Below are 17464 nucleotides of genomic sequence, written 5' to 3'. Positions count from 1 at the left end.
TTCGACGAAGATGGCAGCAAACTAGGGCTTCTGCTCTCTATTCCTTCAAAATGTATTTGTCCAAACTCACTGTTGATAAAACTACCAATTATTCGCTCTGAAAAGCGGCAAGGAATATTAATAAACAAATAAAACATGTTGCATCAATAAAATTAAACGAAACTGAATGGGCCAAAACGAATGCACAAAAAACTAAAGTGTTTGCAAATCATTTGAGAAACACATTTTCACCAAACGATGGACATGAGCTAAACTGTGAAAATAGTTAGTTGGATCCACTCATCAGCATTTCTCCAGTTACTAGTAAAGAAATTAAAAGTCTTATCAGGAACGCAAGGCTCAAGAAAGCTCCTGGGTTTGATTTAATAACCGGAGAAATATTACGCAATCTACCAAAGAATTGTATAAAAACAAGTAAGGAAGGGCTAAGTTCGGGTGTAACAGAACATTTTATACTCTCGCAATTTATTTATTTAACTTTATTTATATTATGAGTATATAATTAATATTTGTCATATATATTGTATAAAGTCCATTGAAAGTTGGAAACCCTAATATTAGGTTAGAAGCACCGAGGTCCTCGTGTTCGATATATGGGCCTTAAAAACCTATGGTCCGATTTCGGCGATTTTTAGAATGGGGCTGCCACACTATAAACATAGTATTTGTGCAAAGTTCTGCACCGATATCTTCACTAGTGCTTACTTTATATATTGTAAAGTAAACGATTCAGATCGTCTTCAAAGTTCTGGTATATAGGAAGTAGGCGTGGTTGTGAAGCGATTTGGCCTATTTTCACAACATGAAATCGATCGAGTAGTTCCTGAGATATGGTTTTTGACCCATAAGTGGGCGACGCCACGCCCATTTTCCATTTTGTAAAAAAATCTGAGTGCAGCTTTCATCTGCCATTTCTTATGTGAAATTTAGTGTTTCTGACGTTTTTCGCTAGTGAGTTAACCCACTTTTAGTAATTTTCAACCTAACTTTTGTATGGGAGATGGGCGTGGTTATTATCCGATTTCTTTTATTTTTGGACTGTATTAGGAAGTGGTTAAAAAAAAACGACTGCAGAAAGTTTGGTTTATATAGCTCTATTGGTTTGCGAGATATGTACAAAAAACCTATTTGGGGGCAGGGCCACGCCCACCTCCCCAAAAAAATTACATCCAAATATGCCCCTTCATAGTGTGATCCTTCATACCAAATTTTATTTTCATAGCTTCATTTATGGCTTAGTTATGGCACTTTATGTGTTTTCGGTTTTCGCCATTTTGTGGGCGTGGCAGTGTTCCGATTTTGCTCATTTTCGAAAGCAACCTTCCTATGGTGCCAATAAATAAGTGTTCCAAGTTTCATTACGATATCTTAATTTTTACTCAAGTTACAGCTTGCACAGACGGATGGACGGACAGACAGACATTCGGATTTGAACTCCACTCTTCACCCTGATCACTTTGGTATATATAACTCGTTTAGTTTTGGGTGTTACAAACAACCGTTATGTGAACAAAACTATAATACTCTCTTAGAAAGTTTGGTGCTAGCAACTTTGTTGCGAGAGTATAATTGCTTCCTACCTAAAAGATAGATACTTTCGCATAAAACAAGAGGATGTATACTCAAACTTGCAATCGATAGAAGCGGGTGTACCCCAGGGAAGCATGTTGGGGCCAATGCTTTACTTGCTTTTTACAAGAGATATCTCCACTGACTCAAGTTATGTGACAGCGACATTTGTGGATGAGACAGCCCTGTTGATTCCAAATCAATGCCTATTAAGCTCAACTATGGGGTTGCTCAAGTCAAAACTGTATTGCCTGCATTCAGCGCTTCCAAAACAAGATACTAAGAAGTATAGTTAATGCTCCTTGGTATGTTAGATCTGCTGACCTTCACCGTGATCTTGGTGTGAATTCAGTAATAACCAAACATGCAAAGACTCACGAAATGAGACTCATCGGAACTGCTGAATGAGAAAACCGACTGAAACGTAAGAGGCCTTAGCAAAGCAACTGTTGCAGCAAATGAATTCCTCTAACATTTAGCTTTTAATTATTATTTTAAACTTATTAGAATTGAATTGTTGTTAGTATTAAATCCTTGTACAATTGTAATAAAAAAAAATAAAAAATAAAAAAATAAACCTCTTGATAAATTGTCCTGCTTCAATAGGCTGTCAGTTGAGAAATCGATCGTGTGTATAACTTGTCTGATGGTTTGAAAATTTCTTATTTAGGAAAACGCATAATATTTTTGTTCTCAGGCCAATGTGTACTCTTGGATAGCATCTAATGTAATATAGAATAAATTTACCTCTGAATTAATGCATGACACTTTCGGCTGCATGCTGCATCCACCGTTATTAGCAGAGCATTCATTAATATCGGCACAAAATAAACCATTGCCAGTATAGCCCATGGGACATGGAGCACATTTGAAACTGCCCGGTAAATTGATGCATTCACTATGGCAAGGATTAGTTGTTTCTTCACATTCGTTTATGTCTATATTGCAAGCTGCTTCCGGTACTACTTTATTCTTAGTCCAACCCTGATCACAGATGCATGTGTAGCCAGCATCGTTGTTCGCATACACGCATGTTCCATGACCACACAATTCTCCATTGCCAGATTCCTCACAGACTGCCTTACGTATCCGGCAATGCGTGCCATAAAACCCGTTATGACATGAGCAACTAATATAAAATAAACATATAACACATTTTATTACGAATAAATTTAATTTGACACATTACCTGAAACCTCCCATTGTGTTAATACAGTCTCCGTTATTTTGGCAGCCCAAATCAGTACCTGCATACAAATAACATTCGTCCACATCTTCTTCGCAAGTTTTCCCCTTTATATACAAAAAAATAATAGAAATTTAAATGTTTTTGGAATATATACATATATTTATAATTTATAATTATAATAGATAAACCTGCGAAAGACTTAACACAGCCGTCTTCAAACAGACCAATCACTCTTCTACAATGATTTTCTAACATATTTGAAAAAGTGTTACTCTCAAAAATTTCTCCTTTCCTTTGTGAAAATAATGTAAGAAAAACGTTCGATCACAGAGAGTACTGCTCAGCTATGTATGTACATATATTTCTAGATATAACAAAGGCGTTAGATAAAGTGTGGCATGAAAGGCTTTTATTTAAGATTAAAAACATTTTACCGTTTGAATTGCTTAAATCATTGGAATCCTTTTTAAAAAATAGAAAATTTACGGTTAAAGTAGGAGATTTCATATCTGATCAACGACCTATAAGGGCTGGTGTACCACAGGTCAGTCTACAACTCTATACTTAAATTTTGCGGATAACACAGCTTTAATGAGTCATAACAAATGTCCTATTATAGCATCAAAAGTATTGGAAGAACACTTGATTTTTTGTCGAAGAATGGTAAGCCAACTGGTGAATAAATGTGAATGAACAAGTGCAAGCATGTTACATTTTCACTACGACTAAAAATGTGTCGGGCCTTTAAAGTTAATAATGTCCTAATGCCCCAAGCGCATGAAGTAACTTTTCTCGTAACATATAATGAATGAAGATAAGAGAACCAAATTTAAATTGACTTTTAAATAAAAACTCTGAACTTAGCCTAGACAGCAAAGTGCTGTTATACAATGCGGTCTTAAAGACGATTTAGATATATGGTATTCAACTACGGGGAACGACTTGTGCAATCAACATTGATATAATACAGAGATTCATATAGAATTTCTGAATATGAAATTTATTAAGAAGAATCTTTGTTTCTGTTATATTATTTCCGTAAAACCGGAAAGTTAATCACTGCATGACGCCCACTTTTCTGCACACTCCTGTGTTAGTATCTACTATTTTTTGTTCATATCTACATACAGTGGCTGACAGCTTATTTTATGCAGCGCATACTTCCGATTTTAAAATCTTATGACTTAACGACTATAAGGAATACAAAAATAACTAATAATTACTAGTACCATTAAAAAGATAAAAAAATCTACTTTAACAAAAGAACTTAATTTATTTTAAAAATTATGGGATATGTTATACTTAATAATAGTTATCATACCAAATATTAAAAAATGTTCCGAAAACAACATTTCGTATTTAAGTTTTAAAAATTCGAATTCCTGCATAAAATAAGCTGTGACTAGAATATATGCAATACTTTTTGTTATTGAATATACACCGCGCGTCATCAGGATAGTGCCCCCTCAAGCATGCTTGGTTGATACCAAATATTTTTCACTCAAATTACTCAATTGCATCTAGACCTACTTTGAGAACGATAGAAAAACAGGTTGCTAACACTCACATCTTACATATACTCGTACAACAATTATGAATATAATTGACAATGACATTTAAATGGAATGTCGAATACAATCACTGATCCAAAAAGGTTTTATAATTTTTTGGCGAATTCAATCTTAAATTATTCCGTTTTGTGAAACCACTTAATAATGAAATAGTTTAGATAAATACTTAGGAGATTAAAATAACATTTTAAGTAAAATAGTTACTTCCTGGCTTTATTATTATTCCATTGTCCCAATATTTCGGACCTGGTCGAGTGGTGGCTGTAAATTAATGTTCTTCTAGTTGATTTGACAGATTTATGAATGTAAGTATGCACCCATAATATGGTTGTGTTAGTAATTATATTTTCACTCCAAACTCACTCAAATTACTCGTGTAATAGCAATTGAGAGGTTCTTAAATCAATAAGCTCTAATTTGGTGTCTGATAATACTGAAATATACTTACAGTCCATCCATTTGAACATTCACAGTGAAAGTCATTGTAGCCATCGTAACAGGTACCACCATTCTTGCATTTCGTACCATTGTCACTCTTATCTTCGCATTCATTTTTCAGAACGATGTTCTCTATTCGCGCGATACGATCTTGAGTGCGTTGTAAACGCCCCAAATTACGACGAAGATTTATTGACTGACCTCGTCCACGCGTCCGATTTTGCAAGCTGGCGAAGCGTAGGCCCAACGATCTTAAATCCGATTGGAATGTAGTTAATAATGAACGCAGACTTTCAGAAGTTAACATATCTTCATGATGTGCCGGCCGGAGCTGGGCCCTTTTCTTTTTCACTTTATTCAAAACATTCACTGAGTTAAGAAAAATACTTCCTTCACCTTTAACACGAAGTGTGATATTTCGATTAGGTACAGCATGAAATATTAATTTTCCGTCATTGGTGTAAATTTGAGGTTGTTCATTGAATTCATCACTAACGATGTTATATATTTGTAGAAGTATTAACAACGTTATGAAATACTTTCGAATGCTCATTTTTGCACAATTCCCACAGCGATCATTGATATGATCGATTTTACAGTTATGTATATGCCACTAAATTCCTAAAACACTTATTTCACGCTTAATACTGAATAGAATTTGTGATTGATGCCTGTATTTATAGAAAATAAAAAAGGGGCGTCATTATAAAATTGTTCTATCTTATACATTTATATGTGTATATACATACATACATGCATATATATACACCACCATATTTGTCTGGATATTTAAAAATTAATTACTTGATCTTAAAATAATTTTTAAGTTCTGGTGATAACTGAACTTACTTTCAAAATTTTTATTCTTTATAGTTTATTGGTTATTCATATCCTATTTTGTTTAAATAAATAATCGTTTTAGCGTCAGGGAGTTTTACAATATACTCGTGCTCGAATACCATGTTTGTTGCGACGAAAATAATAACTAATCTAATGGCGAAATGAATCGATGAAACACTATGAGATTCTTTACTCGATGAAAATGTTTCATATCAATTTCATTAAATTATATGTACAATTACAATAATTTTTTTACAGCATTATTGTATGCACATTTCAAAGACTAGTTTCTTTTAGACTATTTTCTGGAAAAGTGTATTAGGGAATAGTATAAAATAGTATTAAAACTCTTACAGTTTAAAATTGTTTCATACCCAAATCATGTTCGAATTTATATTTTAGTCTTTTATTATAAAATAAATCAGGAGAAGCCAAATTTAATAAAAAAAAGGGTTAAAATAGAAAAAAATTAAATAATTAAAGCTTGAGGATATGTGGCAAATAAATGATAAAAATGCCTAAAACTTTTTTTCATAATTCAAATGCTGTATATTACAATCTGTATCTGTATATTTGTATAAATTCTGTATGATTTATTGATTAACATTTTTATACTCTTGCGATAATCACATTATAGGGGAAAATTGGAGTTACAGGAAGGTGAAGACACATTTTTCATTATTTGGCAGTTTGCTTGAGAAATCTTTACACCCCATTGTTTTAAAATAACTCACACGTTGTTCGATATATCTGCCACAAAGAACACTAGAACAAAGAAAATTATTGTATGTACGTATCGCCAGTAATTCGTATACAGTGGCTCACAGCCAAAGTGATGCAACCGTACAAAAAATACTACTATACTAAAGCACATATTACTTAAAAACTAAATACATTTTCCAAAAAATTTAAATGCCATTTTACAGCGGCAGATATACACATTAAATTTATGCTTTAAAAACTCAGATTTTATAGTTATTTTATTTATCTACAACGAAAACAAACTACAGTATAATATTGCACCTCACAGCGAAAATGATGCAGTAACAAAAAAACCAAATATATTGCAATTTTTTAAGGACACAACTAAATTGTTAGGTCGATTAGTACTTTGTAGGAAGCCCCTTACTGTCAATAACTGCTTTCATATGTTTCCATTTTTTTGTATAGATTGGAGCAATTTTATTCCGTTCTGTTTGCAGGGCGTTTCTCAAGTCGGCTTTATTTCTAATTTAGTATTTTCGCATGTCTCGTATCTAAACTGATTACAGATCTTATGTGGACAGTTCAAAATAAGCCAACTTTTCACAACTCCGAATTTGTGCATCGGATTTTTATCTTGATAGTACCTAAAGTTATCAAATGTATTTAATTTCGCAGCATTTTGTAGCAAATTTCTTTTAAAAATGTTCAGATACATAGTATAATCGATGAATTCCGAATTCCCGACACCAGGAGACGACATGCATCACCACACCATTACATGCTGTCCACCATGTTTTACGGTACTACATAGATTTTGCGGTTGTAGCTTAGCAATTGGTTTTGTCCATATATATATATATATATTTGGCGTAGGAACCGCTTTAAGCGATTATAGCCGAATCCACCAGAGCGCGCCACTCATTCCTCCTTTTTGCTTTTTGGCGCCAATTGGAAACACCAAGTGAAGCCAGGTCACTTTGCACTTGGTCTTTCCACCGGAGTGGAGGTCGTCCTCTTCCGCGGCTTCCTCCAGCGGGTACTGCATCGAATACTTTCAGAGCTGGAGTGTTTTCTTCCATCCGTACAACATGACCTAGCCAGCGTAGCCGCTGTCTTTTTATTCGCTGAACTATGTCAATGTCGTCGTATAAATCGTACAGCTCATCGTTCCATCGCCTGCGGTATTCGCCGTTGCCAATGTTTAGAGGACCAAAAATCTTGCGCAAAACCTTTCTCTCGAAAACCCCAAGAGTCGTCTCATCGGATGTTGTCATCGTCCACGCTTCAGCGCCATACATCAGGACGGGAATAATGAGCGACTTATAGAGTTTGATTTTGGTTCGTCGAGAGAGGACTTTACTTTTCAATTGCCTACTCAGTCCAAAGTAGCACCTGTTGGCAAGAGTGATTCTGCGTTGGATTTCAAGGCTGACATTGTTGGTGTTGTTAATGCTGGTTCCCAGATAAACGAAATTATCTACAACTTCAAAGTTATGACTGTCAAGACGCGAGTGCGCCGACTGTTTGTTTGATGACAGGAGATATTTCGTCTTGTCCTCATTCACCACCAGACCCATACGCTTCGCTTCTTTATCTAGTCTGGAAAACGCAGAACAAACGGCGCGGTTGTTGCTTCCGATGATATCAATATCATCGGCATACGCCAGGAGCTGTACACTCTTGTAGAAGATTGTACCCTCTCTATTTAGTTCTGCAGCTCGTATTATTTTTTCCAGCAATAGATTGAAGAAGTCGCACGATAGTGAGTCACCCTGTCTGAAGCCTCGTTTGGTATCGAACGGCTCGGAGAGGTCCTTCCCGATCCTGACGGAGCTTTTGGTGTTGCTCAACGTCAGCTTACATAGCCGTATTAGTTTTGCAGGGATACCAAATTCAGACATCGCGGCATAAAGGCAGCTCCTTTTCGTGCTATCGAAGGCAGCTTTAAAATCGATAAAAAGATGGTGAGTATCGATTCTTCTCTCTCGGGTCTTTTCCAAGATTTGGCGCATGGTGAATATCTGGTCCATTGTGGATTTTCCAGGTCTAAAGCCACACTGATAAGGTCCAATCAGTTCGTTGACGGTGGGCTTTAGTCTTTCACACAATACGCTCGACAAAACCTTATATGCGATATTGAGGAGACTTATACCACGGTAGTTGGCGCAGATTGTGGGGTCTCCCTTCTTATGGATTGGGCAGAGCACACTAAGATTCCAATCGTCAGGCATGCTTTCTTCCGACCATATTCTACAAAGAAGCTGATGCATGCACCTTATCAGTTCTTCGCCGCCGTATTTGAATAGCTCGGCCGGTAATCCATCGGCCCCCGCCGCTTTGTTGTTCTTCAAGCGGGTAATTGCTATTCGAATTTCTTCATGGTCGGGTAATGGAACATCTATTCCATCGTCATCGATTGGGGAATCGGGTTCGCCATCTCCTGGTGTTGTACTTTCACTGCCATTGAGCAGGTCGGAGAAGTGTTCCCTCCATAATCCCAGTGTGCTCTGGACATCCGCTACCAGATTACCTTCTCGGTCCCTACATGATAATGCTCCGGTCTTGAAACCTTCTGTTAATCGCCTCATCTTTTCATAAAATTTTCGAGCATTACCCATGTCGGCCAGCTTTTCAAGCTTTTCATACTCACGCATTTCGGCCTCTTTCTTTTTACGTCTGCAAATGCGTCTCGCTTCCCTCTTCAGTTCTCGATATCTATCCCACCCCGAACGTGTTGTGGTCGATCGCAACGTTGCGAGGTAGGCAGTCTGTTTTCTCTCCACTGCGGAACGACAATTCTCATCGTACCAACTGGTTTTTTGGCGTTGCCGTAGACCAATTGTTTCGGCTGCAGCGGTATGCAATGAGTTTGAGATGCCGTTCCACAGCTCCCTTATATCGAGATGCTGATGAGTGCTCTCAGAGAGCAGGAGTGCAAGTCGAGTAGAAAATCGTTCGGCTGTCGGTTGTGATTGCAGCTTTTCGACGGCGAACCTTCCTTGTGTTTGTTGACGGGCGTTCTTTGCTGCACAGAGGCGAGTGCGTATCTTTGCTGCTACTAGATAATGGTCCGAGTCAATGTTTGGTCCTCGGAGCGTACGCACGTCTAAAACACTGGAGACATGTCTTCCGTCTATCACAACGTGATCGATTTGGTTGCGCGTGTTTCGATCAGGGGACAGCCACGTTGCTTGATGAATTTTTTTATGCTGGAATCTGGTACTACAGACAACCATATTTCGGGCCCCAGCGAAGTCGATCAGCCTCAGGCCGTTTGGCGATGTTTCGTCATGGAGGCTGAATTTTCCGACTGTTGTGCCAAAGACACCTTCTTTACCCACCCTGGCGTTAAAATCGCCAAGCACGATTTTGACATCGTGGCGGGGGCAGCGCTCATAGGTGCGTTCTAGGCGCTCATAGAAAGCGTCTTTGGTCACATCGTCCTTCTCTTCCGTTGGGGCGTGGGCGCAAATCAGCGATATGTTGAAGAACCTCGCTTTTATGCGGATTGTGGCTAGACGTTCATCCACCGGGGTGAATGCCAGGACTCGGCGACGGAGTCTCTCTCCCACCACAAATCCAACACCAAATTTGCGCTCCTTTATATGGCCGCTGTAGTAGATGTCACAAGGACCCACCTTCTTCCGTCCTTGTCCCGTCCATCGCACTTCTTGGACGGCGGTGATGTCAGCCTTTAGTTGTATGAGGACATCAACCAGCTGGGCAGAGGCACCTTCCCAATTAAGAGTCCGGACATTCCAGGTGCATGCCCTCAAATCATGATCCTTAGTACGTTTGCAGGGGTCGTCATCAAAAGGGGGGTTTCTCATCCGAGGCTCGGTGTTTGTTTTCATTGGGGAGATTTTTTTATGTGGTGGGTCCCAAGCCCTACGCACAACCGCACAAGCGGGCTTCGCCTTCTCACTTTAGCTCGCCTCCAAACGGATGTCTGTTAGCTACCCAGGGGATACTTGGTCTAAAACCGGAAGTCGTGAGCTGCTTGAGTCATATGCAAAAGAATCGTTCCTGGCCACTCCCAAGTGAATGGCAATCAGAAACTTTCCTCACTTGCGTGAACTTCTACATATGACCCCATCCCATACATACATATATATTTCTATCCGATATAAAGAGTTTGAAATTACTCTCATCTGCAAAAATTACGGTATTCCATAAGCTTGCAGGGTTGCAGGTTGCAGGTTTATATAACTGCACTTCGAGTTTTAGCATCGATGTATTTTCTGTTCTGTTCTTCCGAAGGACTTTTTCCATTTTGTTGGTTTTAGCTTCAGCACTAGAATGGGGATTTTCTCGTATTTTCCGTGCAATCCAACGGGAGTCACTTTCGTTAAATGTTTTATTATGAGTCGATTTATTTTATTTGCGACACGATTTCAAGAACATAACATTAAATGATATGCCGAATAGTTCCTTGATTCAGTTTCACCATTTACGTGACGTTTTGTTGACTTTTTCCGTCATTATAATACTTAGGATTAACGGTTAGTTTATATAACAACATATATTCAAGTGTTTGCAAAACTTTATATTAAAGAAGAAATGAAACGCTATGTCCGAGTTTTACACAACATATAATACTTAAATTTGCAAGGCTTAAAAGCAGGGATTTTTTAAATTTATTCTGATACATAGAATATGAGGTGTATTTGCTTATTATTAAACTGCAAAGGTTAGGAAAATGTTATAAATACTTTTACTTTTGTCGTTAGGTGAACAAAACTTGTACACTCAAAAAAAAAAATATATATGAAATAAAAAATTTACAAAATTTATTCTTACTAATTGATATGAAACTGAGGCTGAATATACACATGTACATTCAACTTAAGTTTTCACTATTTTTTTACAGAACGATTTATGGGTATTCCTTTCTATGTATGTATGTATGTGATTGGCGTTGCAACCGTTCAGCCGGTTATAGCCGAATCGACGATAGTGCGCCACCTCTCTCTCTCCTTCGCAGTTCGGCGCCAGTTGGAGATCCCAAGTTTAACCAGGTCGCTCTCCACCTGGTCCCTCCAACGGAGTGGAGGCCTTCCCCTTCCTCGGCTTCCTCCGGCGGGTACTGCATCGAACACTTTCAGTGCTGGAGTGTTTTCCTCCATTCGGACAACATGACCTAGCCAGCGTAGCCGCTGTCTTTTTATTCGCTGAACTATGTCAATGTCGTCGTATAACTCGTACAGCTCATCGTTCCATCGTCTGCGGTATTCGCCGTTGCCAATGTTCTGAGGACCATAAATCTTGCGCAAAATTTTCCTCTCGAAAACTCCTAGTGTCGTCTCATCTGATGTTGACATCGTCCAAGCTTCTGCACCGTAGAGCAGGACGGGAATGATAAGCGACTTGTAGAGCTTGATTTTGGTTCGTCGAGAGAGGACTTTACTGTTCAATTGCCTACTCAGTCCAAAGTAGCACCTGTTGGCAAGAGTTATTCAGCGCTGGATTTCGAGGCTGACATTGTTCGTGTTGTTGATGCTGGTTCCCAGGTATACGAAATTATCTACGACCTCAAAGTTATGACTGTCAACAGTGACGTGGGAGCCAAGATGCGAATGCGCCGACTGTTTGCTTGATGACAGGAGATATTTCGTCTTGTCCTCATTCACCTCCAGACCCATTCGCTTCGCCTCCTTATCCATGCGGGAAACGCCAGGCGTACGCCAGGAGCTGTACACTCTTGTAGAAGATTTTACCTTTTCGGTTTAGCTCTGCAGCTCTTATAATTTTTTCCAGCATCAGGTTAAAGAAGTCGCACGATAGTGAGTCACCTTGTCTGAAACCTCGTTTGGTATCGAACGGCTCGGAGAGGTCCTTCCCAATCATGACGGAGCTTTTGGTGTTGCTCAGCGTCAATTTACACAGCCGTATTAGTTTTGCGGGGATACCAAATTCAGACATCGCGGCGTAAAGGCAACTCCTTTTCGTGCTGTCGAAAGCAGCTTTAAAATCGTCAAAAAGGTGGTGTGTGTCGATCCTCTTTTCAGGGGTCTTCTCCAAAATTTGGCGCATGGTGAATATCTGGTCAGTTGTCGATTTTCCAGGTCTAAAGCCACACTGATAAGGTCCAATCAGTTTGTTGACGGTGGGCTTTAGTCTTTCACATAGTACGCTCGATAGAACCTTGTATGCGATATTTAGGAGGCTGATCCCACGGTAATTGGCGCAGATTGTGGGATCTCCCTTTTTATGGATTGGGCAGAGCACACTGAGATTCCAATCGTCAGGCATGCTTTCTTCCGACCATATTCTGCAAAGAAGCTGATGCATGCACCTTATCAGTTCTTCGCCGCCGTATTTGAATAGTTATGCCGGTAATCTATCGGCCCCCGCTGCTTTGTTGTTCTTCAAGCGGGTAATTGCTATTCGAATTTCTCCATGGTCGGGTAATGGAACATCTGTTCCATCGTCATCGATTGGGGGATCGGGTTCGCCATCTCCTGGTGTTGTACTCTCACTGCCATTCAGCAGGTCGGAGAAGTGTTCCCTCCATAATCCCAGTATGCCCTGGACATCGGTTACCAGATTACCACCTTGGTCTCTACATGAGAATGCTCCGGTCTTGAAACCTTCGTTAAGTCGCTTCATTTTTTCATAAAATTTTCGAGCATTACCTCTGTCTGCCAGCTTCTCAAGCTCTTCGTACTCAGCTCTCGGTATCTATCCCATCCCGCACGTGTTGTGGTCGTTTGCAACGTTGCGAGGTAGGCAGTCTGTTTTCTCTCCGCTGCGAGACGGCACTCCTCATCGTACCAGCTTGTTTTTTGTCGTTGCCGAAAACCAATTGTTTCGGCTGCAGCGGTACGCAGTGAGTTTGAGATGCCGTTCCACAGTTCCCTTATACCGAGATGCTGATGAGTGCTCTCAGAGAGCAGGAGTGCAAGTCGAGTAGAGTATTTCGTGGCTGTCTGTTGCGATTGCAGCTTTTCGACGTCGAACCTTCCTTGTGTTTGTTGACGGGCATTCTTTGCTGCACAGAGGCGGGTGCGTATCTTCGCTGCGACCAGGTAATGGTCCGAGTCTATATTTGGTCCTCGGAGAGTACGCACGTCTAAAACACAGGAGACATGTCTTCCGTCTATCACAACGTGATCGATTTGGTTCCGCGTGTTTCGATCAGGAGACAGCCAAGTAGCTTGATGTATTTTCTTATGCTGGAATCTGGTACTACAGACGACCATATTTCGGGCCCCAGCGAAGTCGATCAGCCTCAGGCCGTTTGGCGATGTTTCGTCATGGAGGCTGAATTTTCCGACTGTTGTGCCAAAGACACCTTCCTCCTTTCCTTTCTATGGGATCATGGTAAACTTTACACCTGTGCGCAACAATATACATATATGTATGTATGTATGTGTATGTATTGTACTTAAATATAGGAGTCTCCCTTTAAGTATATATATATGTCTATATCTATATCTATGTATACATCAATCAAAGGATGTAGAAATCTATTACTGGTTTTGAATGACAATTTTATCATAGGTATTTAGTTTACCCGATAGTCTCCGTAATTTGCGAGGTTGTGCTTTTTTTGGGCTAAGTACACTTAAGTATCGAAGAGAGTATTTTTGGCAGATTACTTCAGTTCAAACATCTCCGAAGCCTGAAAACATCTTCTCTCTGTATGTGGTCGTGGTCTAATCACGGTGAGCCGACGCAAACGCTGGCCTAGCAAGTACTGACGGAAGATTTTGTTATATGATTGCCAATAGTTACTCGCATAATTGACCGAAATTTGTTATTCTGTGCTAAATAAAACCTTTATATTACTGCAGAAATCATCGAATCATCATCATTTTTCGAAAATCGTCATTTTTCTAGACCTTATATTATTATACCTTATATTGTTAAATATTTAACAGGTCCTACTTTGGACTGAGCAATTGAAAAGTAAAGTCTTCTCTCGACGAACCAAACCAAACTTTAAAAGACGTCAGCATCCAATGAGAGGACGCTAGGAGTTTTCGAGAAAAAGGTTTTGCGAAAGATTTATGATCCTCAGAACATTGGCAACGGCGAATACCGCCGACGATAGTGGGCGCAAATCAGCGATATGTTGAAGAACCTCGCTTTGATGCGGATTGTGGCATGACGTTCATCCACCGGGGTGAATGCCAGGACTCGGCGACGTAGTCTCTCTCCCACCACGAATCCAACACCAAATTAGCGCTCCTTTATATGGCCTCGGGCTTCATCTTCTCACTTTAGCTCGTCTTCAAACGGATGTTTGTTGGCTACCCAGAGGATACTTGGTCTAAAACTGGAACTGCTTGAGACATATGCAAAAGAATCGTTGTTGCTTCCTTTTCATTAGGGGGTTTTTTTATGTGGTGAGTCTCAAACCCTACGTACAGCCACATAAGCGGGATTCGCCTTCTCACTTTAGCTCGACTCCAAACGGATGTCTGTTGGCTACCCAGAGGATACTTGGTCTAAGACCGAAAGTCGTGAGCTGCTTGAGATACATGCAAAAAATCGTTCCTGGCTACTCCCAAGTGAATGACAATCACTTCTTCACTTGCGTGAACTTCTACATATGACCCCTTCACCTTTAATTATTATGTTAAATTTCAACAGGATAACCACCCAAAACTCATGCCAGGTGAAAACCCCCAATTCGCGTCAAACAGCAAGAAGGAGAGATGAATGTCGCGCTATTATAGATTCGGCTACAAGCGCATAAGCGGTGCCAAATATAAGTACAGTGGAACTTCCATAACTCGAACTTCTATAACTCGAAGATCTCCATAACTCGATCTTTTGAATTGGCGATAGCCTTTAGAAACCAAATTTTATACAAATTTCCTTCCATAACTCAAACTTCCTTAACTCGAAGTTCTCCATAACTCGAACTTGGCAATTGGAATAGAAGTCAAATTTCATACAAATTTACTTCCATAAATCGAACTTTTCGACCAGAGCATAACTGTATATAAATCGATATTTTACAGCTTTTTGAAAAATTTATGTTTTAATGAAATTTTCTATAACTTGAAATTTTTTTGTGGTTTATGGTGATTCGAGTTAGAGAAGTTCCACTGTATACACATATGTACATATATAATAGTATATATTATATATATTATATTTGTTGATAATTTAATTATTTTGCCAAGAAACACAAATTTTAATTAAGTTATCTTTTTTCAACGCTTGTTAAGCCTTTTAATGAACGTTGTTAAATGGAATTAGACTTTAGTTAAATGCAATCAGCGTATGGCATGTATGAAAGGTACAGAAAATGTTCCGCAAAGAGCGAAAATCAGATATTTTCGAACATTTTTATAAATGTTTCAAATACATATATACATATATACATACTTGTATGTAAGTTGATATTGAATATATATCCAACTCGTTTTAGGGTTTTATAAAATAAATTTTTTATTTAATTGACTAACAATAACAGCAATGTGATAAAAGACGATCATAACATGCGCAAAATGTATCAGACGTGCAATGATTGGAATCTTAGGGGAAATGTTGCTTGATTTATTGCTTGAACGCGAGATTTGCAGTGGCAAATCCGCCGCTGATAGATTTTGTTTAGTTGCAGCAGATTCAGTGAAACAGAAAACGTTTTGCTTTTCTCTGTGGACTATTGGTCTGATACAGATTGCTATATATTTTAAGGAAATGTTGAATCGGTGTACATTTTTGTGTTATTTTAAGTTACGAAGCTAAGCAGTGGCAGCATATTCAGTCGCGGAATAATAGAAATGAGATGAATAGTGTTCCCTCAACAAACCACAGCAGAATGCTGCGGATGTGGCACGAAATTTACCAAAAAATTTTAAAAATATTAAATAAATTTTAAATCATCAGTTAGTATTTCATGTCATCTTTTTCATCCAACTATTAATTTCCATTTTCTATAAAGAACTGATAATCTAAATTATTCAAAAATGGTTTTATTTACCTAATGCTGCATATTTTGTCCGCCGCTCATACTTTCTAACTTCTGGGCCAAGATTTTTTTCCATAACAGTCTACAGTTATGCCAGCAACTTCTAATCGAAGTGTGAACAAAAATTTCTCAATGGATGGCCGTAGCACTCCTCCTCGGGTCCTGTTTTGACAACCTAATGATCATCCTATTAACCTATTTAGAAATTTTTTGAGTTTTTTTTCTTTCTGGAAACATTTTCTGTTGTTTTAAACTCCGAAAATATGAATTAAAAACCATCGTTTTAAAAACGTTTCATTGGGTTGTAATAGCAAATTAGTAAAATCCGGTATTTCGCAACTCGATACACCGATAGCACTTTAACGCATTATTCATATTAATTCGAAGAATAACTTAATATATTTAATTCATAAATATTTTCTAATCCATTTAAGTCATAGCACATACATACATATGTATGTATATGGATTTATAACTGAGTAGTCGTGCGTTTGCAAATTTATCTCTCAATTTATATCTTCTCTATTATCGATGAAGTATGTAATACTAAATACTTTATTGAATCAATAAAAAATGGGAGGCAACAACAAAAAATAATACTGCGAGTGTGTCCAATCAATGTAGTGCAAAATTTTATACGAAGATGTAAGATTAAACATATTGATATGGATTCGGTAAAAGCTACTTCAAAGCGGCACAGCATCAGAAGCAAATGAAGCGAAAGAAATTGCAATAAACTCTTTGCCCTGCGAGGGTTAGGGGTGTACGAAGGCATACCATGGTAGTAATTGCCGGCTGTAGGTTTCCATTTTGTGGGATAAAAGGCATATGCATACACTTTAGTAACACACAAACCCATAGCATATATTTATATTGTATATTTATCAACGCGGGAAAGAAAACAGTTGAAATAAAACATTTTAAATATTTTTGATATCAGCATTGAGTTAATATTTTATTCTAATAGTTTCTTTTATGTTGTTTATGGAAGATTTTGAGGTACTACATTTGGTTCTAACCCCCTTGTATAAGAAACCAGATAAAATCTGAATTTTTGGAAATACTATTTTTATGGAAATCGTTGTCATTTGAAGGGATAGCCATAACGCATTTATTTGAAAACTTAATCGAAATAAGATCAGGAAAATTATGCATCATGTGACCGGAAAATTAAAAAAATCTTCATAACAAAATTATTCGCTTTTACGCTTTGCCAAAAAAATT

General features: G+C 38.4%; 1 protein-coding gene across 2 annotated transcripts in view; it reads right to left on the bottom strand.

Annotated features, from left to right (window-relative positions):
• The window catches only part of LOC105218930 (cubilin homolog), a 35936-nt gene extending 30534 nt beyond the window's left edge, over positions 1–5402 (bottom strand). For both annotated transcript variants that reach the window (XM_054228822.1, XM_011194803.3), the window contains exons 1-3: positions 4778–5402; positions 2759–2862; positions 2317–2698 (exon numbers count right to left, since the gene is read on the bottom strand). In XM_054228822.1, coding sequence (XP_054084797.1) covers positions 2317–2698; positions 2759–2862; positions 4778–5320 — 1029 coding nt within the window. In that variant the 5' untranslated portion in view covers positions 5321–5402. The remainder of the gene's footprint in view (positions 1–2316; positions 2699–2758; positions 2863–4777) is intronic.
• Positions 5403–17464: the final 12062 nt, after the last annotated feature.

This window comes from Zeugodacus cucurbitae, chromosome 4 (genome assembly GCF_028554725.1).
Source record: "Zeugodacus cucurbitae isolate PBARC_wt_2022May chromosome 4, idZeuCucr1.2, whole genome shotgun sequence".
Lineage (NCBI taxonomy): Eukaryota > Metazoa > Arthropoda > Insecta > Diptera > Tephritidae > Zeugodacus > Zeugodacus cucurbitae.
The sequence above is the reverse complement of the archived record's forward strand: the minus strand, read 5'-3'. Positions and strand labels throughout refer to the sequence as shown.